The sequence below is a fragment of the Baudoinia panamericana genome (genome assembly GCF_000338955.1).
Source record: "Baudoinia panamericana UAMH 10762 unplaced genomic scaffold BAUCOscaffold_1, whole genome shotgun sequence".
Lineage (NCBI taxonomy): Eukaryota > Fungi > Ascomycota > Dothideomycetes > Mycosphaerellales > Teratosphaeriaceae > Baudoinia > Baudoinia panamericana.
The window spans coordinates 873,505-898,357 of record NW_006911257.1 but is presented as its reverse complement, the minus strand read 5'-3'; the positions used below and the strand labels follow the sequence as shown (position 1 = coordinate 898,357).

Genomic DNA, 24,853 nt, shown 5'->3' with positions numbered 1-24,853 from the left:
CGCTCTGTATAGTCGCTACATTGAGGGTTGGCGCAAAGCAACTGTTTGACTGCGGCCAGCCTCAGAAGCTAGCATGGGCGGCTGGTGTGCTGCTTGCGCTGGCGCAAGTGGAAGAGCGCGCGGCTGAGAGTGCAAGGAGTATCTGGTGGGCTAAGGTCACACGACCTGATTGTACGGAATGCTTGAGCTCTGACTGAGGCTTGCGGTAGGCACTGCTTCCTCTACTGGTCCTGACGATACGAGAAACCGACATCTTTACTCGCAAGCCACATCCCAACAATGGCGCAGAGTTGCCCAGCGAAACGGACAAGCCACACTTGCTACCAACGCATGGCATGAATGTATCATTGCTCATACTCACACTGGCCGGTATAGCATCCACATATACGACGCTGTACTCGAATGCAGTGCTATCAGGCGGCCTCACAAGTGCGACCCTTATCGCGCTGGCACTGAGCCTGGTGGCTGCAGCATCGGCCGAGGACAGTCGTGGAGGCAGCGTGATTTATGCAGCTAATGCTCTCCTAGAGCAGCCGCAGAAAGAGTCCGGGGGTTCTGGAGGTGCGGCAGCCAAGAATGTACGAGATATCTCTCTGGCAGCCGCCATCGGTACAGCCGTTCCGGCTCTGCTGCTGGAAGGTACCGCTTTCGGCGGCCTGTCGTACAATGGCATATTGGGTCCGCAGATGGGTCCTACGCCGCGTCTAGGCTATGTGGCCCTCAGCGCGCTATATGGCATGGGGGCAGTGCTTGCCCACTTCGTCATGTTCGGGTCTTTAGTCGTCATGGTGAGTGCCTTCGCAAGACAAGAAGCGCTCCTGTTCCTCCGTTCCCTCAACGGATTATGTGAAAAGCAGCATATCCGTTTGTTGCTCGGAAAGCTGAACCACTACACTCCGATGCTGCTACTTGTGCGATTCCTTGCGGGCGACCATTTTAAACAAGATCTGTTTACTGACATTGCAAGCTACTAGACCCAACAGCATAATGCATTTACGACGAGCTTTCTACCGTTTTACGCTGCGCTGTGCTCGCAGCTGATCGCTGGATTCTCCGCCGGCCGATTATGGTTTGCAGCATTGTGCGCCTTCGCGACTTTCACTTATGTTGGTGGAGATGCCACAGTCTCTGCTGGTCCTCGGATCAAGTTGCGGGTTAGCAGGTTCCTGAATGTTGTTGCCATTGCGTCGTTCTCAGCCCTTGCGCTTATCACGTTGCGCGGGCACAGCTTGGCACGGATGTCTATGTTCAGTGCGTCTGGTTTAGGCAGCCTCAGCCAACCTACCTTCGGGCCACCAGACCGTCAATACGGGCCTCTGCAATACAACGAGAGCCGGACCCATCCTGTAGATCAATTGGTTCAGAACGCGGAGGCGTCATGGTTGACTACGTTGTCAGTGCAGTCGCAAACGCTCGAAGCCGCAGTTCTGGAGTACAAACGCCGTTATGGCTTGCCACCGCCTCCGGACTTCGACCGTTGGTATGAGTTTGCGAAACGGAAAGGTGTGCAACTGACCGATGAGTACGACTCCATACATCATTCGCTCCTCCCGTTTTGGGCGCTTCCACCAGCAACATTGCGGGCGCGTGTTCAAGAAGCACTAGGTTTCGGACCCAACAACCTCATGGGCCTGCAGATCAGGGGCGGCAAGGCTGCTTACGTTGAGGGGGGTCAAGAGTGGTTGCAGAAGGCCGTAGTGGGCATGATCGAAGAATTTGTGCATTACCTTCCAGACATGGACGTTGCCTTCAATGTCCATGACGAGCCGAGAGTGGTAGTACCACATGATCAGCTATCGCGACTGATCGACATGGCGATTAACCGAACCACATCGATTGCGGCAGGTTCACCGAACCCCCGGAATGCGTTCTCGGCAGGGCCGGCGGACCTCAAGAACAACAAGCGTTTCGCCGAAGTGAAGACAACCCGCTTCAACGTCTTTGCACACCAACCGACGTGGATCCCATCCCGCCTCTCATGTTCACCGGATAGCCTTTCAAGAGCGCTGGGTGATCTATCCTCGGACAACCTCACAGCTTATGCGTTGGGCGAGCTTGGCTTCGTACACAACCATACGGCATTCACCGACATCTGCAACTCGCCGTCGTTTGCTACATCGCACGGTTTCTTCGACAGGCCAAATGCTTTCAATGTCATCCACGAACTGTTTCCCATCTTCAGCCAGAGTAAGATGTCGAGTTTCCAAGACATTCTTTATCCGAGCCCGTGGTATTGGTACGGCAAAGTCGCTTATGATGAGAAGAAAGACATGGACTGGCAAGCGAAGATCAACTCGCTCTTTTGGCGTGGCAGCACGACTGGCGGCTTTAGCCGCGACGGAGGTTGGAGGAGGCAGCACCGGCAGAAACTTGTTGCGAAACTGAACGCTTTGGACAGTGCCAAGATCATGCAGAACACGGACAAGTCGGACAGTACAGACGCTTCACCTGATTGGAAGGCGAAGGAGGTGCCAAGGCAAGATTACAAGCAGCTGATGGACGTTTACTTCTCGCACGTCGGACAATGCGACCCGGGTGACTGCGACGCACAACGGGAGTATTTCCACATTGCGAAACCGGTCGATCAGCAGGACGTGTGGAAGTATCGCTTTCTGCTCGACATGGACGGCAACGCTTTCTCCGGCCGCTTTTACGCCTTCTTGAAAAGCAGAAGCCTTACGTTCAAGATGGCGGTGTTTCGGGAGTGGCACGAAGAGTGGATCAAGCCTTGGGTGCACTATGTACCGCTTTCGCTGCGAGGCGATGAAGCATTGGAGGTTGTGCGGTACATGAGCGCGGAAGAGGAAGGCAGGCGCCAGGCTGTTCGTATGGCGGAGGTAAGCCAAGATTGGGCGAACAAGGTATTGCGCAACGAAGACTTTGAGGTCTGGCTCTTTCGTCTACTGCTCGAGTAAGTGATATTGACTAAGCTCCGGTCATGACCGGGTTCAAAGCTGATTACGGACAGATACGGCCGGATTATGGATGATAACCGTGAGAGCATAGGCTACTCCGGACGTTGACCAGAATTTATACATAGTTTGTAAGCATTCAAGATGTGTACAGCGAGCACTGGCGTGGCGCGTCTGGTTGCGGCCCCGTGCAATCGGTCGTTCCTGCTTCGGCTCCGAAACCACATGACATCAGGCCGACTTCACCTCGCGTGTCCTCGTCTATATTTACATTGCTCATACTGCACGCATCGGTGTCCTGCAACATCGCAAATATCGTTCCTGTCTTACAACCCTTGTTGCCCTTTTCACACACGTTCCTCAGCCCTGAAGCGCATCTGAAACTGCAAAGATGGTTGTCATTTACTGCGCCTATTCGGAGCCAATCAACCCCTCTGGCACGTCGCCAGTCCTCAGCCGAGATCAGATATGGCAAGCTCTCCAACAGAAGGTCAGGCATCCTTCTGGATTTGTCCCGATCATCACCGGCACCGACATCATTGAAGACAAAGGGGACGAGGTTACCAGAATAGTACGCAAACTTTTGACTATAAGCCTTGCCTTCTGGCTTAGTCATCGCTAACGGTCATGGTCAACACTTCAGGCGCACTTCCAGCCTCCGGGGAAGCCTGCACATTCGCTTAGAGAAGTTTGCAAAAGCTACTACCCGACAAAGGCGCGTATACGTCCGCCGTATCATGAGAAGTGGGCTAATCAACCAATAGATCGACTTCTGGGCAGACTCTGGAGCGCTTGTCACCAACCTAGTCTCTGACGGACCAGGCTTGACGGAGCATGACTACCAGCTGACCTACATTTTCGAGTGGCGGCATCCAGATGTCGAACAAGGTAGCGACGAGCACAAGAAGATTGCCGAACAGGCGATCAAGGACGCCAAGCAGGCCGTTCACGGCTCCATCGTGGCCATGCGCAAGATGGCTTCCGAAGGGAAGGCTTGAGAGCTGAGCTTCAACGTGGAGTTCGCGGCTGACTGGCAGTGATCCTGCACATCTGCAAGCAGAATTACTTCATAGTGTTCAATTGTCTCATCCTAAGCTCCTACACCACACATTGCGTCTTCCTCAGTCTAGATGGCGTGGGCCGCCTTTAACATGTTTGGTAGCTCGCTCTTCTTGCCCTGCAAATCTGAGTTGCCTCCAATATGTTTCTTGTCAATGAAGATATTAGGCACTGATCTTTGATGGGTCATCTCCTCAAGCGCATCTTGGATTGCAGCGCCGTCATCTGCGTGACTTCTGTCAGATTGCTCCCCTTCTATAGGCTTAACTTCACGACGTACCGACTTGGTCCAACTCGATAATGTAGGGTTTTGCGCCCATCTCGCTCAACAGTGATTTGGTTGCCTTGCAGTACGGGCAGTAGGACTTTGAGAACACAGCTACAGCGAAGCGGTCAGTGTTCGCACCAGCGATGGTTACCGGCAAGGCCGCTGCACATACCAACGGCATTGTTGTCGATGATGTCTTGCGCCTTGGTCTTTGCGGCCATGATTGTGGATGGACTGGCTGCGCGCGCACCGCTGAAGAAGCTACGTAGGAAATTCGTGGTGGGCGATGTGGATGGGGTTATTTTGAGTGTGCAGCAAATCTTTGGGGGTATATGCAGAATGCAATTCTATTCCTCGCGATTACGATATCATCCTCTAGATTCGCCTCGGCGTTGCACTATTGCGTGACGTCAGGGCTGAACGCACGCTCACGTGACGACTAAGCAGTCTCAGGACGAGGTAACTGCGACCACGTGAGACTTCGTAGCTTCCGTTTGCGTCAAACACGTCAAGTACCGCTCATGTCTGCTTTTAATTGAACGGACCTACAATAGCAGCTCCACTCAACACAATGCTTGCTTCAGCCCTGCAGCCAGCACTTCGACAGGCTGCCCTGGTGTGGATGGTAACATGAACGTAGGATGTCTGTTGGAGATGGGACGGACGATGATGCACGGCTCCCAAACATGTAGAACACCATCACACCACAACAGCTCAACAGGTCCCTGAGCATTGCGAATCCTTCGTACCTTGTCTGGTAGGCTCAATCCCATACGTATATGCTTCACCTGACAAAGGACGCCATTCGCCCGCTGCGGCAGGATCGATACGGCGTCCAGTCTTACTCATGTTGCATCCGTGCCTACTTGGAGACAGCTGAAGTAGCTATACAGCGTATTCAGCTGGAAGATTGGCTATCAGCGCTTAGTACGCCAGAGTAACTGCCCAAGCGCTTCCGTGAAGCTGCTTATAACCAGTCCTTCAGCCACTTCGATTGCACACGTACAACTTCTTCCCTTTGTCAAGTACAGCACTTTCATTATCTCCCGAGCTTCACGCTCTCGTTAGCATATTATTCTTCGAACTCCCGTGTTCAAGCACGCATGATCGACAGCGCTGAGGGCATACACATCGTGATAGGCGCAATGCCAGCCTACGGCCACGTCCGCCCTCTGCGCTCTTTCGCGCGGAGCTTGAGCAGATTGGGCTTCTCAATAACATTCATCACCGGCAGACAATTCCGGCGGGATCTAGAATCGATCAGTGGCCTCGACTTCATTCCACTGTCTGGCAAAGCTGACTTCTCCATCGACAAGCTGAACGACACGTTCCCCGAACGGATCGCCATTCCAAAAGGGCCGCTCTCATATGTGTGGGATCTCGAGCATATCTTTATAGATCTTATACCAGAGCTGCACAATACCCTACAGTCTGTACTCACGAGACCGCAATTGGCGCACAAGGAGGTGGTTTTCGTGGGCGATGCCACCTACACGGGTATTATGCCCATGCTACTGGGCTGTCCAAGTGCCAGGCGAGTTCCCAAATTGCTCTCGGTATCATGCCCTTACTTTTCCAGAGTAAGGACACGGCTGCCTTTGGCATGGCTTTGCCTAGTCAAGGGCAGGAGCAAAGTATGAAGCTCAACGAAGCTGCCACGCAAATGCTTGCACCGGCCGAGGCTGCGCTCGAGCGAATCCTGGCGCAGTGCAACTGCACCGTGCAAATGCGAGGCAAGAGTCCGTTGGACAATCTGTGCTGGCTACCGGATGCGTACATGCAGCTTTGCGTGCCACAGCTTGAGCCATCTCGCAGCGATCTGCGGCCGAAACTGCAATTCGTCGGAACCTTCCTAGGCTCTAATGACACAAGCCCCCTTCCAGAGTGGTTCCGGAGCTTTGTGGTGGACGGCAAAACGTACGGTCCCTTGCTAATGGTTACTTCCGGCACCATCCCAGGTATGGACGTGAGCGAGCTCATAATACCTACCAGTGAAGCTTGCCGTGATCTGCCGGTGCGCTTAGTGGTGTGCGCCGTACACGCTTCGAAGCCTGAAAACTACGTACTGCCAGACAATGTTCGATGGGTGGGTATTCAGGGGCCGTAACGCGCTCCGGCTGTCAAAGCTCTCGCTAACGGTTCTATTCTTCACCATATAGGCGGAGTGGATATCTTTCGACGAGCTGTTTAAATACACTGACATTGCCATCACAAATGGCGGATACGGTGGTATTGACCAGGCCTTTGCAAACGGTATCCCTATGGTACTCGCAGGGTGCGTTTATGAAGGGCATATACTTTACTCGCTCCCTCAAAGATCGCTGACGCTCTTACCTTTACTTTGTAGGTTGACCGAGGACAAGGCGGAAACGACGGCTCGTGCGGAAATGACTGGCGCGGCTATCAATCTGCGCACCCATACCCCCACCACAGAGCAGGTGCGGGAGGCAATCAAAAAGATGGTCGGTGAATCCAAATATAAGCAGAGAGCGCTGGTACTGAAGCAGGCATATGCCGAGTGCGATGCCGTCGGAAGCATTGTGAAAGAGATCCACAAGCAGGCCGAGAGCTTCTACGGCAATGGCAGGACAGGAGTCATCGCGAACGGGCACGCATGATTCCCACCAGTGTGTCGTTCCGATCATCGCCGGCTGAGCTTATGAGCGTGAAAGAGTAGCGTCATGTCGAGCGGTGAAGTTGGGTTGATGCCCCTCTGGATTTTGCGGGTGTATCAACATGAGTAATCCTCTTTAGCCTTGAATGGCGAAGAGTGTCTAAGGCTATTGTTACTTGGCAGACAGTCCATACGAGCTATCAAACTTTCGTCTGATGTGCTCTTCCACAGTCTCATCACCTGCACCAGGCTTGAAGGGATTCGTCGCGTTCAAGTCGCCCTGATAGAAGCATGGGACACTGTATCGGTCTCCGTCGCTGGCGTTGATAACACGGTGAAGCGTGCTGTTATACTCACCGTCAGTCCATTTGTGGATGAGGTCGCCCATGTTCACGACGAACACATTTTCTAGCGCAGGTACGGAGAGCCATTCTTGAGTCGGCGCGTAGAAGACTTGCAGACCATGCTTTCCAGGCTGTTGCAAGAGTATTGTGATGCTGCCGAAATCTGTATGCGCACCTGCGCCAAATTGCCGTTCGTCTCTAGAGAGGTGCGGAGGGTAGTGAAGGAGCTTGAGATTCATCACAGGCTCCTTGGTGAAGTCTCTTAGAGTCGATACGTCATGACCTAGGCCGATGGCAAGCATTTCAAGCAGGGCTTGACCTAGACTGAGCATGTGTTGCCAGTACGCCGTTACCGGCTCGTGGAACACCGGCTCTGGGAGGTTCGGCCATTGATTAGGTCCTCGCATGAAGCCGACGTTGTCCGGCGCAACCTCACGGCCTACATAGTAGCCCTATGCTAGATAAGGGCGTGCGAGGGATAGAGGGTAGGCTGGTGCCCGTCGCTTACCTCTTTGCAGTCCGGGAGCGCTTTAGCATCTAGCACCTGGCTCCCAATGCGTTCGTAGCCTCTCCGAGCAGGGCTGGTCTTTAACGACAATGCATCTTTCTGGTCCTGTGGCAGGTCAAAAAGGGTCTTGCAACATTGAAGCACGCTCTGTTGTGCTTCCAGCGGGACGCCATGTCCTTTGACCTGTAGGAAGCCATACTGAGAGCAAGCTTCCTTTACTGCCTGGATGACTTTAGTCTTGTCCGCTGCAGAGGCTGTTGGTTGGATGTAGGCAGCGATGTCAATGATCGGCACTCTATGAACAATCGTCATCGTGGCAAAGGCTGGCAAAGAAAGCTTGCATGGCAGGGTTTGCCATGGCTCAGATATGTAGGCGTGAGGTCTTATCGCAGCTGGCCGGCGCAGCCTTGGCTCGCGGCCTACCGCCTTCGCCTTCGCCTTCGTCAGGGTGAAGGAAGCTTACATGGATGAACCTTCAACCCTACACGACCTTTGCCTCCCCGAAGACAAGAACTTGTGTGACATGGCAGAGGCGAAGCGATGGTGAAGTCGGAACTCGTGGTCGCGAAGCTTCACGCCTTCCCAATGGGGAAGCATCGGTTTCCAGACTTCACTACATCACCTCACTCGTCCTTAAGCTTTCCCGCACCAAATCTTCAGAACCTCCTATTGTGACGGAAATATGAAGGACACCTTAACCGTAGGCTATGTATGGCGCTCGCCGTAGACGCTGTCCTGGCATCGACGCTTTGGAACGCAAAACTCAATGATGCTAAAAGCAATGGTGCATTGACAGCGACGGAAGGCAACGCACTCGCCTTCGGACTCCACAGCCTGGATACCATCCTTGATGGCGGCTTAGACTATGGAGACGTCGCTTGTATCAGCTCTGAAGCTGATTGCGGCGCAAGTAACCTCTGCTTGCGTCTCATCGCCTCTCATCTGCTTGCGGGGGACAATGATATAGCGACCATCGTTGACACTACGCTGTCCTTCGATCTTCGGGGACTACACCAGAGGATCGTCGTGACACTGCAGGGGCAAGGGCGTGATGCCAGTGCGGCGATGACAATGCTTGAGCGACTGAAGATTATGAAGGTCTTCGACTTCGTTGGCCTGACCGAGAGTATCTCAGAGGTTAGAACGGATCTCGACACGTCTTCCTCCGCCACAGTTGAGGCTCAGAGTCACCCAGTCGACCAGCCGAGAGGCACCGTTGCAGACAGCGACGATGAAGAAGAAATGCTTGACGAAGAACCGCCGAAGGAACTTGCTGCACTCAAGCCGCTCACGTCAGCTGTAAAAGGCGTCCGCTCACGTCAACTGCTGATAGTCGACAGTATATCGCACGTCGCGTTGCCGTTGTTGAAGAGAAACGCTGTGCAAGGCAATGCCGTCCTGACTTCCTTCATGCGTTCGCTCCGTCAGCTTACCCAAGCCCACGGCCTTTGCACTGTGCTGTTCAATGGCGCCACTGCATACGCGAATGCCAAGGACGAATCACCGAGCATCTTCGCATCGTGCACGCTGCGGCCGGCAATGGGCAGGTCATTCGCTCTGTATATGGATCTGCACATGCTGCTGCATACGATTCCGAAGACGGCAGATGATGCGAAGGCCGCTTATGGTGGCATGCAGCAACGGGAGCTAGAAGTAGTAAGCGTGCTTGAAGTGCTGCAAGACAGGCATTGCGGGCGTGGAGGCAGATGGACGGGCCTTGCCATGGCTGCAGATGGCCATCTTGAGGAGATCAGATGATGCTGTGTTCAACGAACACCCCGCCACAGCTCATTCTACCCAGCTAGGCGCACCGTTTTCCACAACCTGTCTACTCGTAACATTCGCCTGTTACACCCTAACGCCATGCCTTGTCACAACCCCTACTCCTATGGATTCCGTCTCTACCTCAGCAAGCACACCCCTCTTGCGGCTTATCACCACCCCTCGCATTCAAGTTCACCTTACTGCCATCCTGGCCCGCACTGATCGCCGCCTGCGTCCCAGCACCCGTCGCTGCGCCCCTAGACGTTTTCAAACTCGTCTCGGGTATTGCATTCGCAATCGCCGTAAACACTTCACTAACATTATGTCCCGTTTTCGCGCTTGTCTCGAAGAACAGCAAGTTCTCCTCCTCCGCGTAAGCCTTGGCCTCCTTGAAGCTCACTTTTCGTACCGTAGCGTCTTCCTCGCCCTCAGCCTCCCCACCCTCCGCAGCTTCACCTTCCGGCGCATCATCATCGCATAGATCAACCTTGTTGCCTACGAACGCGATCACGATGCCGGGACTAGCTTGCCGCTGTAGCTCCGCGACCCAATGTTTCGCCTTCGTGATACTAGAAGCCTTAGTGACGTCGTAGACGACGAGTGCGGCTTGCGCGTTGCGATAGTACATCGGCGCCAGACTGGCGAAGCGTTCTTGACCTGCGGTATCCCAGATCTCGAATTTGATCGTTCGGTTAGGGAGCTGGCATTTTTGGGTTAGGAAGGCGGCACCGATGGTGGGCTCTTTGTTGGGTTGGAACTCGTTGTTCACGAAGCGGAGGACGAGGGAGGACTGGATGGCTTGTTAGAGTCATGATCGCTGTATGATATAGGTGTGTACGGCGACGGTTGAGAAGCGTACCTTTCCGACGGCCGCCTCGCCGAGCAGCACGAGCTTGACGCTGCTGCTCGGCTTGGGCGCGGCGGGTGCAGCGGAGTCCGTCATCGAGGTGGGTGTATCGGGTGGTACGGATGGTCTGTTAGCCCGCAGGCTGCGGCCCAGGTTGTATTCGGACAGCTTCGGTTACGAGAGTAGGAGCGGCGGAGCGTTTGAGCGCAATTGATCGGAGTCAAATGATTGCGACTTGCTGCTCGCTCTGTGGACGAATGAAGTGCACCAGTGGAAGTTGATCCAGTCGGAGAACATCTTCGGCATCGGCTCGCTGTAGCTCTGCGGCCACAGCTCCGGAGTGGCGTCACGTGTGGAGCTCGTCGATCACGTAGACGTCTAGAACTTATCTATTATAGTAAGCTAAGTCCTGCAAAGCAATACCATCTGCCAACACATGACAACTGAATTCATTACCACTCGGCGTTGCTAAAACATACGCGCTGCCCTGCAGACACATGTATAATGGTATCTAATCTACTGAGCTAATCTGACTCCTCCTCCTCCTCAGCATCTCCTTCCTCTTCGCCGTGCTCATCCTTCCTCCTCCGCCCACACTTCTTCTTCGGCTCAGCATTCCGCTCCTTCGGTACCACCTTCTCGCCAATCGCCAGACTCCGCTCCAATCTACGATCCAAGTCTCTCTCCGCCTCCTCATCCAGATCACCATACACCGCCCTGGCCATGCTTCGAACCGCCTCATCACCCACCTCTACTTTCCCTCGCGGTCCGACTGTCCAATATATGTCCTCCTCTCCAGCTCCGGTTGGCTCCCGGATCTTGTTGATATAGCCTTCCCTCTCCATGCGCTTGAGCAGTTGCTCCGTCTTCTGATAGCCGGCTACTGACGTGGTATCTTCCATGTTGACGCGTCGCAGATAGCGCTTCATCTTTGCTTCTGGGAGCGACCCGCCGGAGAGGGTGACGAGCGAGACGAGCAGAGTGTAGATGGCTACGTACTTACTCTCCTCCGCCACCGTGGGAGCTGATGGCGGTTGTAGGACTTCCGGGTCATGGAACTTGGAGGGCAGGACGGAGATGAGGATGTAGGAGACGGTCGGCTTCGAGGTCTGTGATTGCGACTTCGCGGCTGGGCGACGTGAGTACACAGTCTGTCAAAGCGGTCTATGAGATGCTCACCTCTCTTTTGCGCCAACGTCACCTTCTCTCTTGCAGGCAGTTCGGCCATCTCCATGCCGAAGACACTGCGCAACTGCAGCTGCGCCTGGGCGAAGACGGTCTTGAACTGTCGGCCTGCGCTTCCTAGCACTTTCTCGGAAATGTCTTGCCGCCGGATGGGCTTGCGCTGGTACTCGCAAGCCAGCGCTAGCCGGACCAACTTCTTGACCATCGTGTCTAGGCTGTCACTACTCTGCATTGCGCCATCATCGTCCCCGTAGCTGCCTTCAGCATCCCGCTCATGACCGCCCATTCGTCTTCGCTGACTTGCTGGCTCCGGTGAGGCTTCATGCTCGGCGTCTGCGTCGGGTTGCTGCCATTGTTGTAAGCGAATGCTTATATCGACTCACGTAAAGGCAGTAGCCTACAGAGCGTCGCTTTCGGCCTTGTGTGAGCGGCATCACGAAGCGAGCCGTGTTCTGATCGACTTACAATACCCTCCATCTATAAATCACCTCGATGGCTGCTCCGATCTATCGAACGCGTCAAGGCGCGTCTTCGGTCAAACGATTCTCCGATTCCCCCGCATCATTTTGAGATGGCTTCCGCTCTCTCGCTCGCACAAACGCTTCCTCACGGTATCATAACAGAACATACGAACAAACAGACATGGTCAGTCTGGCTTCATCAAACCCTCTTTCACTCCATCGCTAACACCCTCCCAGGCCGACAAGCTCCGCACGCAGCAACAGCTCGAATCGCTGCAGAACAAATATATCGGCACGGGCCACGCCGACACGACCAAGCACGAGTGGACCTCTAACATCGCCCGTGACAGCTATGCGAGCTATCAGGGTCACCCACCGCTGTTGCATTACATGAGCATTGGCACGGGCCAGTGCATGGAGCGGACGCGGATGGCTTGTATGGAGGGGATGGTGTTGCCGGTCGGGCCAGCACCGCAGACGGAGGACTGAGCGCATGTCCGCATTGTGTCCCAGACCCTTCAGATTACGACGTGGAATGGGAATGTGATAAAAATATAGCGAGGACTGCATGCCACGGGCAGTACTTACAGATGGATGACGACATGCCTCATCGCGGGCAGAGCAGGTGGAGGATCTGCATGTGGACGTGTATGTGGCAGCTTGCTTCATCCTGCATGAGACTATCCCGCGACTCATACCAAGCAGTCGCATGCCCGTATCGGATCACGCCTGAGCACAAGCCACTGATACTCTCATCATAGCTGCGACTGTGCCAAGTCTAGCACCATCCAAGCACCTGACTCACAGCGCGATGGTTCCGGTCCGCATGTGGAGGGCGCACACGTCCACAAGCACGAATTGTCAGCTTTGCGCGCAATGTGACTGGATGAATGGCATGAAACATTAGCGAGCGGAGATCTTGGTTTAGTCGTAGATGCCAAACCGAACAAGAAGACTCTGGAGAGGAGCTTTATGTCTTTCCCTTTGTGGTTACGGAGAACCTCACGCCTCGTGTCCGCCATGGAACCCAGCGATTATGGACATACTAGCCCCGGTGTCTCCCCTATTCCTACGCATGCAGTACGAAACGAGCCACACGAACTCTTCCTATATCCGCGCACCCAGACTGCGATCTTGTGACAAGCGCGAAGCAATCAAGAAGCCTGCTCCAACGATGAATGCCGCTCCAGACCACATCGCAGTGGCTAGGTATCCATAATCCACGAGCTGTCCGGCAATCGGGCTGCCAAACAGCATGGCGAGCGAAGTACTGCCCATTGCTATACCGACTGCTGCACCCGCTGAATCTTTGTCGGCGAGGGTGGTTGCGCAAGCGATCTGCAAGCTCAGGATAGCTCCCGACGTAAAGCCAAACATGATGGCCCACACAATAACGCCGGCAACACTCGTGGCGGCCGTCCAGCAGAAAGCGACGATGCCGGCAGCGAAGGCGGAAGCGGCGAGCATGTTGAATTTGCCCCACCGATCTGCTACAACACCTGGCAGGACACGGCCGAACAGTGAGGCTCCATTCAGAATGCTGCTGAGGTAGAACGCCAGGCTCGGCGACATGCCAAGGCTGACGGCGTAGGCTGACGTGAAATAAAGTGGCGTTGTAAAGCCAAAAAGTGCAAAGAACAGACCGCAGCAAAGAAGGATGAAGGGTGGTTTACCCAATGCCGAGAGATCCTTCTTCTTGTTCTGCTTTTCCTCCTCGAGAGGTGTCTCCGCGGCCTTGGCCACGCCGTCTTCCGGTGACACTACACCGTCTTCCAGCTTCTCGGGCTGCTTAAGTGGCGGACGGATGGTGAGCACGCAGATGACCCATAGCGGCAGCATGACGAAACCTGCTATCCTCATCGACATCTCGAAGCTGATTTTGTCATTGTGCAGGAGCTGGTCGAATATAACCGGCCAGAGTATACCGCCAAGGGAAGATCCACCGATCGTGATACCCGTGGCGAGTCCACGATTGCGTTGGAAGTAGCGTGGCACCATTCCGGACGCAGGTACAGCCGTGAAGCTGGCGCCGAAACCGAAGAGCACGCCTTGCGCGAGGAAGAACTGCCAATACTGCTTACACAAGGATGTCATGAAGACAGCCAGCACGACGGCGACGGACCCGACCGCTATTGGAAGCGTTGGGCCGATGCGATCGGCCAGTATACCGGCGATGGGAGCAAAGGCGAAGATGGCGAAGGAAGCGAAGGAGCCCAGCCAGGATATCTGGAAATCGGTTTTGTCGCTGAGGACGGTCTGTTTGTAGTACTGCTGGAAGATGCCGAACGCGTTCAGGAATCCTACCGTAAGGAAGTAGGATAGTGCTGCTCCCATTGCTGCGAGGCCTGAGCGGAGTCTGTCTGAGTTTCAGCATGGCACGGTAAGCAGGGCAGCGGCCGGAGGCACTAACGTCAGCTCTGGCGCCAACACTGGCTTCTGATTGACCGGGCCTGAGTCTCCATCCTTCTCGCTTGCCACGGCTACCTTCTTCGGATGATCCGATACCATATTGCTGGTGCGAAAGGGTTCACGGTAGCGTTGATACCTTAGTCTGCACTATTGAGTGCGCGGTGGTACTTCGAGATGTATTCGAGGCTTGCGATACTCGGAAATGATAACGGTAAACGCTCACTACCTGAAGAGATGAGTTGAGTTGTGCCCGTTGGCTCCCTTATGAAGAGGAGTGCCTCCGCGGCGCATACCGGACACTCCGGAGTGTGCAGCTAGACACCGGAGCACGGACTAGCGCCTGAGTGGGCCGGTTAACTCAACACCAGTCACGGAAAAATCAATGAGCTTGAGACCGCAGGCATATCATCCAGTAGCTCCGGTAGATAGCCTGTCGGTCTCCATGCTGCTGGGATACAAAGTCCGACTGGTACATCATTTCATGCCAACGAAAAGCGGCAAAGCATGCTTGACGAGCCGGACTCCTTGATAGAGTTGATCCTGACTTGTGAAACAACGGCAGCGTTCAAACTTGCTGACTTTCGCAATCCACATCGGCAGCACTCGCTCCGCGGTCCTTCCGATAGGTCGCATTGTTTATGCCTGGTGAAGTGAGGCCCACATCAAGCGACAGGCTGTTCAAGCTCAGTAAGCAAGTTAGTCCACAACAGTAGATCGCTATCTGCGCCAAAGTCGAAGGTACTCTGCCATAGGTCATCAATGTCAAAGTCTGGGTTCAGATCCATCGGCTGAATGCTCGGTTCGCGCTCCCTGAATATCGCTTCTTCGCCCTTCGCATTCGGTAACGCACTGTTGCGAGGCTCCAGTCGGCCCTGCTCATGACGCTGGCAGACATTGTACTTCTTCAGCATTGCCATGAGCGAGTCGTGATACATATGTGCAGCATTTGAAGTGCCCTTCGCTTCTTCTAAGATAGTGCTGGCGTCTCGTATCTCGGCTTTTCGCTCTTCGTGATGCTCTGGCTCTGGATTGACGCAAATGTCCATGACCAAGACGACCAGCGCGCCAAAGAAGTGACAGAGGATTCCAAGCACAGTGATCTTGTTTCCAGGGCTTGTGCTGCTGGTAGGTTGTACATGCCGAAGCCGTAGAATGTTCCGTGCCGCTTGTAAGCAAACGCTGCGCGAGTATTTGTATCTGTTGTTTTGCTTGACACGTAGTAAATACGGGAGGTGCAGTTTACATCGTCTGGCCTCGACCGTTAGGAAAGTGAAGTATGCTTGCTTCACGTTAAGTGGACGAGGCACATCACTTAGATCGTTTGACGAGAGCTTGAGATTGTCAAGTTGTAGATCGACTGGTAGGCTGTCGAGCAGAGCCGAGAACTTATTATCAAGGTGGATAATGTGCTCGTACGGAATCTGCTCGATAGGTACAGCGTACATCTCCCGCATGAGATCAGCAACCTCCCTGCACACTTCGCCAAGCTTGATACGTCGTAGGTAGTATGAGCAGGAGGTAAGTTCCGATAGTGGACGTTCGAAATTAGCAGGCTGCGTCACTAAATCATCATCGTTGATGTTCCGAGGCTTGTTGACGGTCAATTGATCGGGCTGTACAGAGTATAGGCCGTCGTCAGGATTACCGCCGACCGCGATGCTCCAATCTGTACTGGCAAGGTGCCACATTACCCTTCGTCTGAATTCGAGGTCTATAATCTGCGCTTGAGTCTCTTGACGAACTTTCCTTTGTCGGCCGTCCGTCACAAACAAGCCTATTTCCCTTGCACTAGCAATTGCCGAAGCGTGCAGATACCGGGCCTGTGGCGTGAAGCCTTCCAGATGGTAAATTACGAACATCAGTATGATCTTGCCCTGAACAAACTCCAGGTCCGGCTTACTGGTCCGCCAGCACTGTTCTGATATGTCGAGCGTACACCTGAGCCAATATTTGGACATCGCAAGAGCCTCTTGTTGCGAAGCAAAAAGAGTCTTCTCCGGACTGCCAAGAGCCCAAAAGGCTGCGATGCTGCCAAGGATTGCTAGCAATAACACCACGTGACTATAGTGCGGCACTTTCGTGTCGAACGTTTCGTATAGTGAGTCGATGATGCGCTTGACCGTTGGAACGTATATAACATGTTGTAGAGCGTCAAGGCTTTCGTTGTAGCACTCGAAAAGATATTGCGACTGGTCCTGTGATGGCAACATGATCCGAGCCGGGAGTGAGCCCTTGGAGAGAACCTCTGAGCCGACAATAGCAGTGATCTGATTCAGCGGCAAAATTTCAACGTGCGTATCTCTGGCCAGGTACGGCAGCTGTCCGGTTCCAGCAACCATAACCACGTCAAGCCATTTGGAATCTTCGCAATAACCCTTGACGTGCTCCGGCTCGGGCGAGCTGACTTGCGGCGTGACTGGAGACCGTAGCCCGGCATTGTATGATACAGGTGCTGCCTCAGAGACGGCTGACGGTGGCGTCGAAGTCGCGAACCCATTCCTGTAAACTGCTTCCTCAAGCCTTGCCAACCGCGCCTTGATCGTAGCATTTTCGGCAGCAAGATCGGGCTGTGAAGAGGACGGGATATGGCTCGGTTGTTCAACGGTGGTTGGTGGCCGGCGACCTTGGTATTCACATTGTATACTACGCGTTTGGCAATTATGGCAGGGCAGACCGCGGTCGCAACGGAGCTTCTTCTTCCGGCAGCTCTCGCAGCTTGCAGGCTCTTGGCGCCGAATTGTGCGCTCCGGAGGCATAATACCTACACCTCAGGACTTGGAGAACATGGTCGTAGAATGTCGGAGCATTGGAAGCTCCGCGCTTGGAGTCTTGCCGCCATGCGACCTGAGTGCCTTAGGCTTCCACCTGATTACGAGATGAGGTAGGGTACATTATCGCTCGGACTTCAACAATGTAGAGACAATCTTGCGGTTTATACTAAATACCCCGGAACGTGCCGCTTACGGAGCAATTTTGCGACGGTGATCGTGAGGAATGAGGCTAAAATGTGAATCTGACCAACACGCACATGAGTGGACAGATATGGTAGAGCAGACTTGTTAAATCATTGACTCTCAATGCTGAAGCACGAAGCCACCTCTTGCAACTCGTTCCTGCCTGTTGCATTGTGGCCTCGTGCTGACGGCGCCAATGTGCCAGCAAAACGTAGTCTATACTTCGCCAGGAGTATCTGCGCTTTGAGCTGATGATCGCTTTTGCAAGCGGTGTAACCTCAACTCTAACTCCACCCTCGTCCTTCAGTAATCCGTTGCACTCTGCGGGAACTCGAAGTTCACGCCCTTGCCAGTTAGCCGTTTGTAGACCTCGCTGTACGTGTCAAGCTTGTAGTCAACGCCACCCCTCTCCTTCTCGTCGAGAACGATTTTCAGAATCTTGCTGCCGTCCTCGCGCGTGCGCACGCGCTTGCCGACAATCTCGACCGGGTAGACGAGGTCGGCAAGGATGGCATCATGGACGGCGGTAAGTGTGCGCGAACGGGGGCGCTTCTGAGTCTGGGTAGTCCGGCTGCGGTTGCTGCGCTTTGGGCGCGGGAGAATGCGGCGCGAGGCGATGATGAGGACGTGGCGGTCGGAGAACTTCTTCTCGAGCTCGCGGGTGAGGCTGAAGCACGACGTTAGTGGATGACGGAAAGTGAGAAGGGACAGGCGGGTTACCGTTGCTGTGACCGATGCCAGCCCACGAGTAGCGGGACCGGCACAAAAATGACGATGGCTTTCCTGCCGTGGCCGACCTCAATCTGTAAGAGTCCTGGTGTCAGCATGACAGCTGCCCAGTGCCCACCGCCTCTTCGTCACAGATTGTGTCCTTGATACCATGTCTTGCAGTGGACGATGCACGTCCACGTGCTAGTACTTGGGAGTCTCCACTGTTGTTGTGCTCATCTTACCTCGCGCGCAGAGACGAATTGCAGCGGTCTCAATGCACCGCGCATGTCCGGAACAGAAGTTTCCAAGTCGTACAACGCCGTGGCAATACTCGATTCAATCTCAGATGGCTTTTGCCGCGAGGGGCTGTTGGGGGCAATCTTGTTGAGTGCTTGCTGAGACATGATGGTGTGACGATGGGTGTGACTGATGGAATCGCAGTCAACTGGGATGAAATTCACACGACTCAAGATTTCGGCTTCCGCACTGGTGCGTTCTTGGCATGGCTGACTAAGCCCTTGCGCTCCGAAAACGCGACTTCAGGAGTTCATACTCCCCTGGTCCATTGTGTATGGCTCATACCATCCTTCGTGGTCGTGGACAATGTCACTTGAGCTACGTGGTTACCTCTGCGGAGGTACATCGGGTCGTGCGGCTCTTGACGGTGTCGCTACACGAGTCGATGCTCCAACTACGCAGACAACACTCTCAAGATTATATTGACAATAACACACCACTGTAACAAGCACTTCACTATCCTACTCGAACTTCAAGACGTTGTCGATGCGATGCGGCTCGATTGAGACGTCGGCTCTGCGTTGCGGGCTCATACCCTCCTTTTTAATCGTCATCCTGAGAGAAGCCCCGCTTCTCCGCAGCGCAGATCTGGGGTACATTGGACGTTGACTGAGAACCTTTTTGCCGCAAACGGCCGGTACCAAGCCCAGCGAATGCTTCTGAACGGTGTGTCTTGTCTCAGCACGTCGCAGTCTCGACGTGACAGGCGCGTGTTGTTGGTCTGATAATCCTCTCCGATGCCTACCTTGGCAAAGCTGAGGGACATAATACCACTTCAGCGCCTTCGCAAGGCTGCAGAGGGAGCTCCTCTAGCTCGCAGCCGCCGCTGACGTCGCGATAGGATGCGCGTATACTCCGACCGATACTCTTATCGTCGATGAAGCTGTCCAGCACGCGATCAACGTATGGGGTAATGCTGCACCTCTCAGCTCACCATTTGGATGGGGCACGTTCCGATAATGCTGGACCCCGCAGACGGGATGGTTAGATTATCAGATACCGTCATGGTAGGCGGCATATTGAGTGTTAGCATTCGTCCTGCTCTCTGTAGTCCTTAGGGTTTCGCTTTCCTCTACCGCAGTCTCTATAACACAACTAGCCAAGCATGAGTACAGCACCGACATTTGCGGCCCGCCAGAGTTCAGCGGCTACGGAAGACTCGTCAAGTAAAGAGTCACCTAGAGACAAGGAAGACCCACTAGCTCTGCACCACCTTCCCACCGCCACAGCGTCTTTCCACGAACATGTAGGCGTCGAGGCTACTGCAAAGGACTCCAACCTACGGAGGACGACATCGACTATCCAGCGTACACGAGGCCTGCTAGGTCTTCATCCAATTGCACCTGTGATTGAAGAACATGACACTGCCGAACATTCTGACCTTTGGTGGTCTAAAATCCGGCTTATTCTTCGAGGTGAACACAACTAATAATTATGACTGAGACATTGCTGACTCCCGTGTCTTTCAACCTTAGAACCTCTGCTTGAATTCTTCGGAACGTTCATTCTTGTTCTCTTCGGTGACGGATCAGTAGCACAAGTCCTGCTATCTACAGGTCAAAAGTCTGCACCAGGCGGTGACGGTTATGGCAATTACAATAACATCAATTGGGGTTGGGCTCTCGGAGTCATGCTGGGAATATATGTGGCTGGCGATAGCGGCGCGTACCTGAAGTGTGTGTCACAGGATTTATTCCTAGCCATCACTGACTTAGATGCTTAGCCCAGCAATTACCTTCACGAGCTGCGTCCTCCGCAAGCTGCCCTGGCGACGCTTTCCCGCCTATCTCATCGCTCAATTCCTGGGCGGCTTTGTCGCGGCAGGCGTCATCTACGCCAACTACATCAACGGTATCAACAAGGTCGAAGGCCACAACATCCGCACCGTCCCACCTTCGCCAACAGCCACGGCTGGAATTTTCTGCACGTACCCGCAGCCCGGCGTAACGAAAGCGGGCCAGTTCTTTGACGAATTCATCGCTAGCGCTCTCCTGATGTTTGTCATCTTCGCGCTGAAAGATGACTCAAATAAGGGAAGCTTCTCAGCGAGTGGGTCTTTCTTCCCACTCGCGCTATTCTTCCTAATCTACGGCATCGGTGCATGTTTTGGGTGGCAAACCGGCTATGCCATCAATCTTGCTCGTGACTTCGGGCCGAGGTTGATGTCGTACGCGGTCGGTTATGGCGATGCTGTGTGGTCGGCAGGTGGTAGGATGCATCACAACCTTCTTCTAAGAGCTGTGCTGATGATCGTTTTACAGGCTATTATTTCTGGATACCGATAGTGGCGCCCTTCTGCGGGTGTCTGTTCGGTGGTCTCCTGTATGATGTCTTCATTTATACAGGCCCCTCGCCCATTAACACACCGTGGTTCGGCTTGAAGGAATTCTTGCATCCGAGGAAGGCGATTAGGGATCGAATCCAGCAACAGAAAGCGGAAGGCCTCGTATGAACGCTTAGCCTTCCTGGCTGTGACAGTGGCCATTGCTTGACTTTACTTAACTTAGCGTGCTTATTCAAGGTGAAGTGATGACCAGAAGAGAGAGTCAAAATTTTATCGAACCTTCTTGCCACCTTCTGTAGCAGATTCGAGTCCTTGTAAAATCTCCTGGCCGAAGACATACATCATATAAAGCGGAAAGCCTATCCACAGGCCATTCATGATACCCCACAACACAATCAGCGTGAACCAGTCATTGTGGCCAATATTGTCGAAACCTTAAAGGTCGGTCAGCTGGAGTGCGTTGCCGAATCTGAGAAAAGCTCATACCAGTGAACGCTTCTATCATCCAATACAGAACGGTTTTCGAAAAGGTCACTAGACCCGTGCTGTAGCCCAGTAGCACGGCCCACGAAGCCTCCCGACCATATACCGTCCTGCTTTCCGCAAGCGCTTTTAAGCTGCCCAGCGCATCCTGCTCCGGCGCCCCACGACCTTGCGTGGCTTCCTGTTGACCATACGCATACACAAGGTACAGGTATACACAGTAAGCCACCGTCTCCAGTAGATTGACCCATCCCTGCGCCGCGGTCCAGCCGTTGTTCTCCCTGATAGCCTTGAACCCATATGCGCCATCGACTGTACCGTAGTAGGCGTACGGTTGCCAGATTGGCCAGTGCAAAGCACCGCCAGGCATGCTGTGCGGTCGTAAAAGGACATAGCCGGTATCCCAAATCACCAACGGCAAGCTGAAGACAAGCCAGATCAAAGTGAGGTTGGAAGGCGTGTGTGACCATCCCGAGTGCTTAGTTCGCGTAGGCGCCGAGGACGCTGTCGTCCGTGCTTTTGCAGGCGTTTGCGGTGGTGCAGCTCCTTTGCTCGGTGCTTCATGGTTGATAGGCGTATTGCTTTGCGCGTTTGGAGAGCGGACGGATCGCTTGCTTGGTGATTGCTTTGCTGCCAGTTCGGACGGTGCTGGCTCAAAGTCCTTGGGATGGTTGCGCGTGGCGACCATACTGCTGGCTAGTACTCAAGTGTGTGGTCACCAATTGCTGTAACCTGTTATAGAATGTGGCGCATCAATGCATGGGAAGGGAATGCGACTGAGAGTTGGAAGTGATGACCCCGCTGACGTCGGTCTGCTCCTCAAAAGCATAGCATACATGTACTTTGCTGCTGATCATTGCAGTGACCGAGTCGAGAGCTGCGAGGTTTAGACTCGGAAAATTGCACCTTCAATTGATGACGGGAATAACCTCAGTGCTGGCTGGTCGTGCAGCCGTGCTCGCCATTCATGTTCTGCACACTATGTTTTCCCCAAAGTCAGCCCCGAAACTGCCATACAACGATAATGGTGCTGCAACCATGCATACGTCCGGCCAGCCACACCAGCAGTCTCCTGTCCATTGTAAAACATTGCTTCAAGGCCATTTCTGATTGAGCTGTACGATGGCAGATGGTCAACTTGCGACAAGACGTTCGGTCAAGGCTCGCCGTCATCGACTCTGTACCCTTTTTGATACCAACTCCAGATATTCAGACCGATCTTGGTTCCGCTCTCCACAGGTAAGCCAGCGTGCATTGTCTCCCTGTAGCCTCTGCCCTCGGCGTCGAAGTTCTCCCAGAAGACCGCTGCGCCCTTGCGAGGCTTGAAGGTCACACCTTCTGACTGCACGTTGCACTCAACAAATTGGCACCAACTTTCGGCCTGTGGCCTTTCAATGCGGAGGAATTGCGTACCACCACCAGTGCAATTAGCGCTAACATACACCATGAAAGTCGATACCCGTCTTGCTGTCTTGGTCGCCGTAGACCAGTCAAAATGGGGAGCGAAATGGCCGCTTTCGTTGTATCGCTGGGTCCACAAACGTTCGATGAACGTATCCTGAGGCCAGCCTTGGAACGACAACGCACGCTGCTCAATACATTGCACGGTAAGGTCACGTTGAACAAGTGCTTTTTCCGATTTGCGAACCGACTCGTCAGTCCTCTCAATGCCGTCCGTGGACACGGTGGAAATTTGCCACTTATCCGCGCTGTCACGGGCACGTATTAGCTATCGAGCAGATTTTGTAGAAGAACGCAATGCGACGAACCTAATGTCGATGAGATGTTCAGCCTCGGAGTCGCTCAAGAAGCCATCAACGTATAATATCAACGGGCTTGATGAGAAGACGTGGGTCTCGTATTTGTGGGTGGGACAGTTCAGCTCCTTTGCAGGGGAGACGAGCGATTCAATCTTTGTTCGAACAGCCGGCGTATCCTTCTCAGCCGACCTTCCAGTCCGCCATGCAGATGGCAAGCCTGGCGCACCCAACAGGACGTATATGATAGCAGCTATGCCAGCCACTTCCACCACCGTCCGCCATCGAAAGGGTGCGGATGTATCTTTCGCCATTGCGAACTTGTTCTTGATGCTGCTGAAGCTTTCCACGCGTCTGAGCCAAATTTAGGCTTTCATGCAGAAGCTCGGGCCGCCTTTTCCCGGGAACGCGCCTTTCGCGTGAACGGCGTTCAACAAGCCGCAGCTTCGGCTGCCGGAACGTGACCTCGCGGTTCTTCAGTCTCGGCAGGCCCGCTGGCTCTTCGTACTGAGCTCGCTCCCGCCCCTTTGCGGAATCTCTTGAAGGTGCAACTTTGAGCCTAGGCATCATGCTACATACCAAATAACTCCCAGGACCGTCATTGAGATGAATCGAACCGTGAGCTGCGGGTCATTTGGCATATTCGCGATCCCACGGTCCATCACCCTACTGCTGATTACCGCAGCTGCCGCATTTCTAGTCTTGACAGCTTGGCGTGCTGTTTACACTGCCTCTGCGTTCCAGCGTGCTACGAGCTATGAGGCATCCTTCAATTCTCAACAAGCAAAGCAAGGCCTTCCCGTAGACAGACTACATGTCCAAACTGGCTGCAGCAACGCTGCCGAGGCAGGGAAAGTCGCCGTTCTAATTGAGACCACCGCATCCGATGGCCTTGTCACTCTTTCTACACAACTGATCACATCACTTCGGTGCGTTGCGGAACCGCTGGTCTTCTCCGATCTCGAGCAGACCATAGGTCGCCATAAGATCCATAATGTTTTGTCAAGGGTGGCGCCCGACGCTCAGGCTGACAATCCGGACTTTGATCTGTACCGCATGCAGCAGGAACTCTTAGTAGTAGGTCAGGAGAAGACGCTTCTCTCTTCGCACGCAGTGAATCAGTCCGCCGTAATCAACATGCACAGATACAAATACCTACACATGGTCGAGCTTGCATGGAAGCTACAGCCACACAGGGACTGGTATGTTATCATCAATCATGACACTTATCTAAGCTGGCCCAATCTGCTGCGTTTTCTGAGCTACTACGACCCCAAACAACCTTGGTATCTTGGCCGTCCGGAGAAGACACTTGACGGCTCAGCGCCGCGCTACTACGGACTTGGAGACGCCGGCTTCATCCTGTCTGGTGCTCTTGTTCGCGCGTGGAACGTGAACCACAAGGGTCTGGCGAGCCGCTATGACTTGAGACTGCGTGAGGAGCCGTGGAGCGGTGACTTCCTTGTCGCCAAAGCGCTGCTCGACGACCTCAAGACTAGGCTGACAGATGTGTTACCCATATTGCAACCTAACGAGCCGGCTGCCGTGCCCTTCAACGACGAGACATGGTGCAAGCCTGCCATCACTCTGCATAAATTGGACTCGAGGCAACTGGACGCCATGCATCAAGTAGAAATGTCAATGGGCGGCGATGGCATTCTTTTTCGGGATGTTTACAATACATCGTACTTCGCAGGCTTTCCATTTGAGCGCGCAGACTGGGACAACCTCGCAGAAGACTCAGGGTATGCCCTCGCCGTCGTCCCGAACGATCCTGAACGGGCCAGGGGCCAATGGGAGCCTAAGGACCTGATCAACCCGCACCAGAACTTCATGGCCTGCGAGCTGGCGTGCATCCAACATGACAGGTGCTTTCAGTTTTCGCTCTTAACCAAAAGAGACGAGACCAGCGCTGAACCGACTACAAATACAACATGCCATCTCAGCAGCGTGTTTCGTCTGGGGCGTGAGCGGACAGTTGAGTACGTCAGTGGAG

The 24,853-nt window shown here is 54.0% G+C and overlaps 19 protein-coding genes across 19 annotated transcripts; 10 read left to right on the top strand and 9 right to left on the bottom strand.

The window, feature by feature from the left end:
* Nucleotides 1-716: 716 nt before the first annotated feature.
* Nucleotides 717-1,005, top strand: BAUCODRAFT_29140 (uncharacterized protein). Its single transcript, XM_007673769.1, has one exon. It carries the CDS (start codon nt 738-740, stop codon nt 972-974), a length of 237 nt encoding a protein of 78 aa, XP_007671959.1. The 5' UTR covers nt 717-737; the 3' UTR covers nt 975-1,005.
* A 239-nt stretch (nt 1,006-1,244) lies between these two features.
* Nucleotides 1,245-3,023, top strand: BAUCODRAFT_60869 (glycosyltransferase family 90 protein; the record flags this gene model as incomplete). The annotated part of the gene is made up of 2 exons (XM_007673768.1): nt 1,245-2,911; nt 2,969-3,023. 2 exons carry the CDS (start codon nt 1,245-1,247, stop codon nt 3,021-3,023), a joined length of 1,722 nt encoding a protein of 573 aa, XP_007671958.1.
* A 280-nt stretch (nt 3,024-3,303) lies between these two features.
* On the top strand, nt 3,304-3,910 carry BAUCODRAFT_118509 (uncharacterized protein; the record flags this gene model as incomplete). Its single annotated transcript, XM_007673767.1, has 3 exons — nt 3,304-3,483; nt 3,556-3,627; nt 3,677-3,910. The coding sequence occupies 3 exons, from the start codon at nt 3,304-3,306 to the stop codon at nt 3,908-3,910; spliced, it is 486 nt and encodes a 161-aa protein (XP_007671957.1).
* Nucleotides 3,911-4,038: 128 nt separating this feature from the next.
* Nucleotides 4,039-4,469, bottom strand: BAUCODRAFT_100257 (uncharacterized protein; the record flags this gene model as incomplete). The annotated part of the gene is made up of 3 exons (XM_007673766.1): nt 4,412-4,469; nt 4,252-4,350; nt 4,039-4,196 (listed from the first exon to the last, which is right to left on the bottom strand). The coding sequence occupies exons 1-3, from the start codon at nt 4,458-4,460 to the stop codon at nt 4,039-4,041; spliced, it is 306 nt and encodes a 101-aa protein (XP_007671956.1). The 5' UTR covers nt 4,461-4,469.
* A 1,496-nt stretch (nt 4,470-5,965) lies between these two features.
* Nucleotides 5,966-6,857, top strand: BAUCODRAFT_118507 (glycosyltransferase family 1 protein; the record flags this gene model as incomplete). Its single annotated transcript, XM_007673765.1, has 2 exons — nt 5,966-6,325; nt 6,399-6,857. The coding sequence occupies 2 exons, from the start codon at nt 5,966-5,968 to the stop codon at nt 6,855-6,857; spliced, it is 819 nt and encodes a 272-aa protein (XP_007671955.1).
* A 70-nt stretch (nt 6,858-6,927) lies between these two features.
* On the bottom strand, nt 6,928-8,229 carry BAUCODRAFT_29134 (uncharacterized protein). Its single transcript, XM_007673764.1, has 2 exons — nt 7,706-8,229; nt 6,928-7,649 (listed from the first exon to the last, which is right to left on the bottom strand). The coding sequence occupies exons 1-2, from the start codon at nt 8,015-8,017 to the stop codon at nt 7,026-7,028; spliced, it is 936 nt and encodes a 311-aa protein (XP_007671954.1). The 5' UTR covers nt 8,018-8,229; the 3' UTR covers nt 6,928-7,025.
* Nucleotides 8,230-8,416: 187 nt separating this feature from the next.
* BAUCODRAFT_144388 (uncharacterized protein) lies at nt 8,417-9,463 on the top strand (the record flags this gene model as incomplete). Its single annotated transcript, XM_007673763.1, has 1 exon — nt 8,417-9,463. The coding sequence occupies one exon, from the start codon at nt 8,417-8,419 to the stop codon at nt 9,461-9,463; it is 1,047 nt and encodes a 348-aa protein (XP_007671953.1).
* Nucleotides 9,464-9,537: 74 nt separating this feature from the next.
* On the bottom strand, nt 9,538-10,719 carry BAUCODRAFT_182526 (uncharacterized protein). Its single transcript, XM_007673762.1, has 2 exons — nt 10,329-10,719; nt 9,538-10,259 (listed from the first exon to the last, which is right to left on the bottom strand). Exons 1-2 carry the CDS (start codon nt 10,410-10,412, stop codon nt 9,612-9,614), a joined length of 732 nt encoding a protein of 243 aa, XP_007671952.1. The 5' UTR covers nt 10,413-10,719; the 3' UTR covers nt 9,538-9,611.
* BAUCODRAFT_29131 (uncharacterized protein) lies at nt 10,693-11,983 on the bottom strand. The gene is made up of 3 exons (XM_007673761.1): nt 11,903-11,983; nt 11,496-11,847; nt 10,693-11,445 (listed from the first exon to the last, which is right to left on the bottom strand). Exons 1-3 carry the CDS (start codon nt 11,933-11,935, stop codon nt 10,841-10,843), a joined length of 990 nt encoding a protein of 329 aa, XP_007671951.1. The 5' UTR covers nt 11,936-11,983; the 3' UTR covers nt 10,693-10,840.
* A 160-nt stretch (nt 11,984-12,143) lies between these two features.
* Nucleotides 12,144-12,451, top strand: BAUCODRAFT_118503 (uncharacterized protein; the record flags this gene model as incomplete). The annotated part of the gene is made up of 2 exons (XM_007673760.1): nt 12,144-12,146; nt 12,200-12,451. The coding sequence occupies 2 exons, from the start codon at nt 12,144-12,146 to the stop codon at nt 12,449-12,451; spliced, it is 255 nt and encodes an 84-aa protein (XP_007671950.1).
* Nucleotides 12,452-12,454: 3 nt separating this feature from the next.
* On the top strand, nt 12,455-12,969 carry BAUCODRAFT_182660 (uncharacterized protein). The gene is made up of 2 exons (XM_007673759.1): nt 12,455-12,610; nt 12,724-12,969. The coding sequence occupies exons 1-2, from the start codon at nt 12,553-12,555 to the stop codon at nt 12,867-12,869; spliced, it is 204 nt and encodes a 67-aa protein (XP_007671949.1). The 5' UTR covers nt 12,455-12,552; the 3' UTR covers nt 12,870-12,969.
* Nucleotides 12,970-13,069: 100 nt separating this feature from the next.
* BAUCODRAFT_62029 (uncharacterized protein) lies at nt 13,070-14,314 on the bottom strand (the record flags this gene model as incomplete). Its single annotated transcript, XM_007673758.1, has 2 exons — nt 13,070-13,651; nt 13,724-14,314. Coding segments are annotated over 2 exons (1,173 nt in total), but the record flags the coding sequence as incomplete, so codon positions are not given.
* A 719-nt stretch (nt 14,315-15,033) lies between these two features.
* Nucleotides 15,034-17,127, bottom strand: BAUCODRAFT_20800 (uncharacterized protein; the record flags this gene model as incomplete). The annotated part of the gene is made up of 1 exon (XM_007673757.1): nt 15,034-17,127. One exon carries the CDS (start codon nt 17,125-17,127, stop codon nt 15,034-15,036), a length of 2,094 nt encoding a protein of 697 aa, XP_007671947.1.
* A 140-nt stretch (nt 17,128-17,267) lies between these two features.
* On the bottom strand, nt 17,268-18,440 carry BAUCODRAFT_81510 (uncharacterized protein; the record flags this gene model as incomplete). Its single annotated transcript, XM_007673756.1, has 3 exons — nt 17,268-17,992; nt 18,046-18,128; nt 18,279-18,440. 3 exons carry the CDS (start codon nt 18,438-18,440, stop codon nt 17,629-17,631), a joined length of 609 nt encoding a protein of 202 aa, XP_007671946.1. The 3' UTR covers nt 17,268-17,628.
* Nucleotides 18,441-19,186: 746 nt separating this feature from the next.
* Nucleotides 19,187-20,906, top strand: BAUCODRAFT_182343 (uncharacterized protein). Its single transcript, XM_007673755.1, has 4 exons — nt 19,187-19,748; nt 19,809-20,007; nt 20,057-20,541; nt 20,595-20,906. Exons 1-4 carry the CDS (start codon nt 19,439-19,441, stop codon nt 20,783-20,785), a joined length of 1,185 nt encoding a protein of 394 aa, XP_007671945.1. The 5' UTR covers nt 19,187-19,438; the 3' UTR covers nt 20,786-20,906.
* Nucleotides 20,888-21,788, bottom strand: BAUCODRAFT_61862 (uncharacterized protein; the record flags this gene model as incomplete). Its single annotated transcript, XM_007673754.1, has 3 exons — nt 20,888-21,051; nt 21,104-21,578; nt 21,705-21,788. 3 exons carry the CDS (start codon nt 21,786-21,788, stop codon nt 20,888-20,890), a joined length of 723 nt encoding a protein of 240 aa, XP_007671944.1.
* Nucleotides 21,789-21,901: 113 nt separating this feature from the next.
* Nucleotides 21,902-22,239, top strand: BAUCODRAFT_182107 (uncharacterized protein). The gene has a single exon (XM_007673753.1). It carries the CDS (start codon nt 22,016-22,018, stop codon nt 22,208-22,210), a length of 195 nt encoding a protein of 64 aa, XP_007671943.1. The 5' UTR covers nt 21,902-22,015; the 3' UTR covers nt 22,211-22,239.
* Nucleotides 22,240-22,256: 17 nt separating this feature from the next.
* BAUCODRAFT_144379 (uncharacterized protein) lies at nt 22,257-23,171 on the bottom strand (the record flags this gene model as incomplete). Its single annotated transcript, XM_007673752.1, has 2 exons — nt 22,257-22,809; nt 22,870-23,171. 2 exons carry the CDS (start codon nt 23,169-23,171, stop codon nt 22,257-22,259), a joined length of 855 nt encoding a protein of 284 aa, XP_007671942.1.
* A 514-nt stretch (nt 23,172-23,685) lies between these two features.
* Nucleotides 23,686-24,753, top strand: BAUCODRAFT_59486 (glycosyltransferase family 31 protein; the record flags this gene model as incomplete). Its single annotated transcript, XM_007673751.1, has 1 exon — nt 23,686-24,753. A coding segment is annotated over one exon (1,068 nt), but the record flags the coding sequence as incomplete, so codon positions are not given.
* Between the last annotated feature and the right edge of the window lie 100 nt (nt 24,754-24,853).

What these genes read in the sequence shown, in the direction of transcription:
- BAUCODRAFT_29140 (XM_007673769.1), top strand. Translation starts at nt 738, where the DNA reads ATGGGGGCAGTGCTTGCCCACTTCGTCATGTTCGGGTCTTTAGTCGTC.
- BAUCODRAFT_29134 (XM_007673764.1), bottom strand. Translation starts at nt 8,017, where the DNA reads ATGACGATTGTTCATAGAGTGCCGATCATTGACATCGCTGCCTACATC. An exon ending in CGCTCCCGGACTGCAAAGAG is followed by an intron (nt 7,650 to 7,705) that starts GTAAGCGACGGG and finishes TATCTAGCATAG; the next exon opens with GGCTACTATGTAGGCCGTGA.
- BAUCODRAFT_182526 (XM_007673762.1), bottom strand. Translation starts at nt 10,412, where the DNA reads ATGACGGACTCCGCTGCACCCGCCGCGCCCAAGCCGAGCAGCAGCGTC. An exon ending in GCGAGGCGGCCGTCGGAAAG is followed by an intron (nt 10,260 to 10,328) that starts GTACGCTTCTCA and finishes CAAGCCATCCAG; the next exon opens with TCCTCCCTCGTCCTCCGCTT.
- BAUCODRAFT_29131 (XM_007673761.1), bottom strand. Translation starts at nt 11,935, where the DNA reads ATGCCGCTCACACAAGGCCGAAAGCGACGCTCT. An exon ending in AAGGCCGAAAGCGACGCTCT is followed by an intron (nt 11,848 to 11,902) that starts GTAGGCTACTGC and finishes CAACAATGGCAG; the next exon opens with CAACCCGACGCAGACGCCGA. An exon ending in GACGTTGGCGCAAAAGAGAG is followed by an intron (nt 11,446 to 11,495) that starts GTGAGCATCTCA and finishes CACGTCGCCCAG; the next exon opens with CCGCGAAGTCGCAATCACAG.
- BAUCODRAFT_182660 (XM_007673759.1), top strand. Translation starts at nt 12,553, where the DNA reads ATGGATGACGACATGCCTCATCGCGGGCAGAGCAGGTGGAGGATCTGC. An exon ending in GAGGATCTGCATGTGGACGT is followed by an intron (nt 12,611 to 12,723) that starts GTATGTGGCAGC and finishes CTCTCATCATAG; the next exon opens with CTGCGACTGTGCCAAGTCTA.
- BAUCODRAFT_182343 (XM_007673755.1), top strand. Translation starts at nt 19,439, where the DNA reads ATGAGTACAGCACCGACATTTGCGGCCCGCCAGAGTTCAGCGGCTACG. An exon ending in GATAGCGGCGCGTACCTGAA is followed by an intron (nt 20,008 to 20,056) that starts GTGTGTGTCACA and finishes TTAGATGCTTAG; the next exon opens with CCCAGCAATTACCTTCACGA. An exon ending in TGCTGTGTGGTCGGCAGGTG is followed by an intron (nt 20,542 to 20,594) that starts GTAGGATGCATC and finishes ATCGTTTTACAG; the next exon opens with GCTATTATTTCTGGATACCG.
- BAUCODRAFT_182107 (XM_007673753.1), top strand. Translation starts at nt 22,016, where the DNA reads ATGACGGGAATAACCTCAGTGCTGGCTGGTCGTGCAGCCGTGCTCGCC.